At 40.3% G+C, this 1,779-nt stretch overlaps 1 protein-coding gene across 1 annotated transcript in view; it reads right to left on the bottom strand.

Annotated features, from left to right (window-relative positions):
* Window positions 1-1,492: 1,492 nt before the first annotated feature.
* The window catches only part of LOC112211175 (serine/threonine-protein phosphatase rdgC), a gene marked incomplete at its 3' end in the record, with an annotated part of 32,178 nt that continues 31,891 nt past the window's right edge, over window positions 1,493-1,779 (bottom strand). Inside the window, exon 4 of the mRNA XM_067044905.1 lies at window positions 1,493-1,659. Within this exon, the coding sequence (XP_066901006.1) occupies window positions 1,493-1,659 (167 nt within the window). The remainder of the gene's footprint in view (window positions 1,660-1,779) is intronic.

Genomic DNA, 1,779 nt, shown 5'->3' with positions numbered 1-1,779 from the left:
AGTAGTTTTCATGATATTTGCTAAAATAAATCAATCGGTAGATGTTCTGACGCATGACAAAATGTAGTGTTTCGGATGCGAAAATGACATTCATTGCAAATATAATAAGACTTGGACACGATCAGATGAAGAAAAAACTCAAATGTTCGGCGAACACATCTTCAAAACTTTTAACCCCCATCCTGATATCCTTAATCCAACCCATCTTGAACATGTTGAAGCAGAGATTACAATTCCACTCCAAATGGCCCTTCCTCCTAATGCCTTTCATCCCTCAGAAATAATGAACATCATCTACCAATTACCTTCTAAAAAAGCTTCTGGCCACGATCTTATCACAGCACACATTCTGAAACAGCTCCCTCGTAAAGCCATTCTATTCCTTACCTATATCTATAATGCTACACTACGATCCACCTATTTCCCTGACTCTTGGAAAATGTCTATAATAAAAATGTTTCCCAAACCCTCCAAGCCACTTGAATATCCATCTTCCTACCGTCCTATTTCGCTACTGCCCATTATGGGCAAAATCCTAGAAAAACTCTTATTAAAACGCCTCTATCCAATCCTTGACTCATATCACGTTATTCCTGACCACCAGTTTGGATTTAGAACATCTCATTCTACCATACAACAGAGTCATCGAGTGGTTGATGTCATATCTTCCACATTGGAGCCCTGTAAATACTGCACGGAAGTCTTCCTCCGGAGCCCTCTTGGAGTCTACCTAGCCTCATAAATTGAGTACCCTAAATCTAGTTGTGATTTTGACCTAATCTCCTCCTTGCACAACCGTTGGTCTAATAATAGTACTTACTTACAAAGTACTGCATCCCTAACCCTTCATGGGTTGTAGATTTTAATTTTTTTTTTTATTTGAGTGCCAATATACATCTGTACGTCATTGGACTACGCAAAGCGCTTGAATCGTCGTGGAATTGTTTATGATTTTCATGAATTATATGTGAATATGATTGGTCACAGATAACCCTCACTCTACGACACGGGATGTCGCAGAACTGTGCCCAGTTGGAACAATTAAAGGCAGCTAGCGGTTGAACAAAAGCGTTCAGCATTAGCAAATCGCAAAGGCATAGTTTTCCATCGCGATAACGCCCGTCCTCACGTGTCTTCGCAGACCCGGCAGAAATTATTGGACTTTGGCTGGGATGTGATCCTCACCCACCCTATTCACCAAACCTGGCCTCAACAAATTTTTACTTATTTCGGGCCCTCTAAAACTCTCTTAACAGGACACTTTTTAATTTGCTCGATGAGTGCAAAACAAACATAAAGAAGTTCATTACGCAAAAATCTGAGAAGTTCTGGGAGGACAAAATTCATAGATCAAAAATATTTACAAGAATCTGAAGTTTTTATTGAAATCGCCAGTAAAAAACGCTACGAACTTATTTTCAACCCAATAATTCACACATCATAGTCCAGCTAAGATACCCACATATTGCTAAGTACCACACATTGTACGTACCTCGTGTTCATGACATGGTCTTCATGGTTACCACGGTTGAGGTAGACGCCGTCCGGGAAGACCAGGAAGCAGGTGAGAAGAAGCAGGAGTACTTCCATTCCCTTCCTGCCACGATCCACGAAGTCCCCGTTGAACACGTACGGGTTTTCTGCCGAAGGAAGACCGTTCTGGAAAACGGAAAAAGAAATGTTTAATTTTAGATTTTTATTTATTTAATCCCACATCGGCCTAGTTGGCCTTACAGGGTTGACATAATAGTTACATTTATTTAACAATTGATTATGGGG

This window comes from Halyomorpha halys, unplaced genomic scaffold (assembly GCF_000696795.3).
Source record: "Halyomorpha halys isolate HHAL.00 unplaced genomic scaffold, Hhal_1.1 Scaffold758.1, whole genome shotgun sequence".
Lineage (NCBI taxonomy): Eukaryota > Metazoa > Arthropoda > Insecta > Hemiptera > Pentatomidae > Halyomorpha > Halyomorpha halys.
Note: the sequence above shows the minus strand (reverse complement) of the source record. Positions and strands in the feature narration are given on the sequence as shown.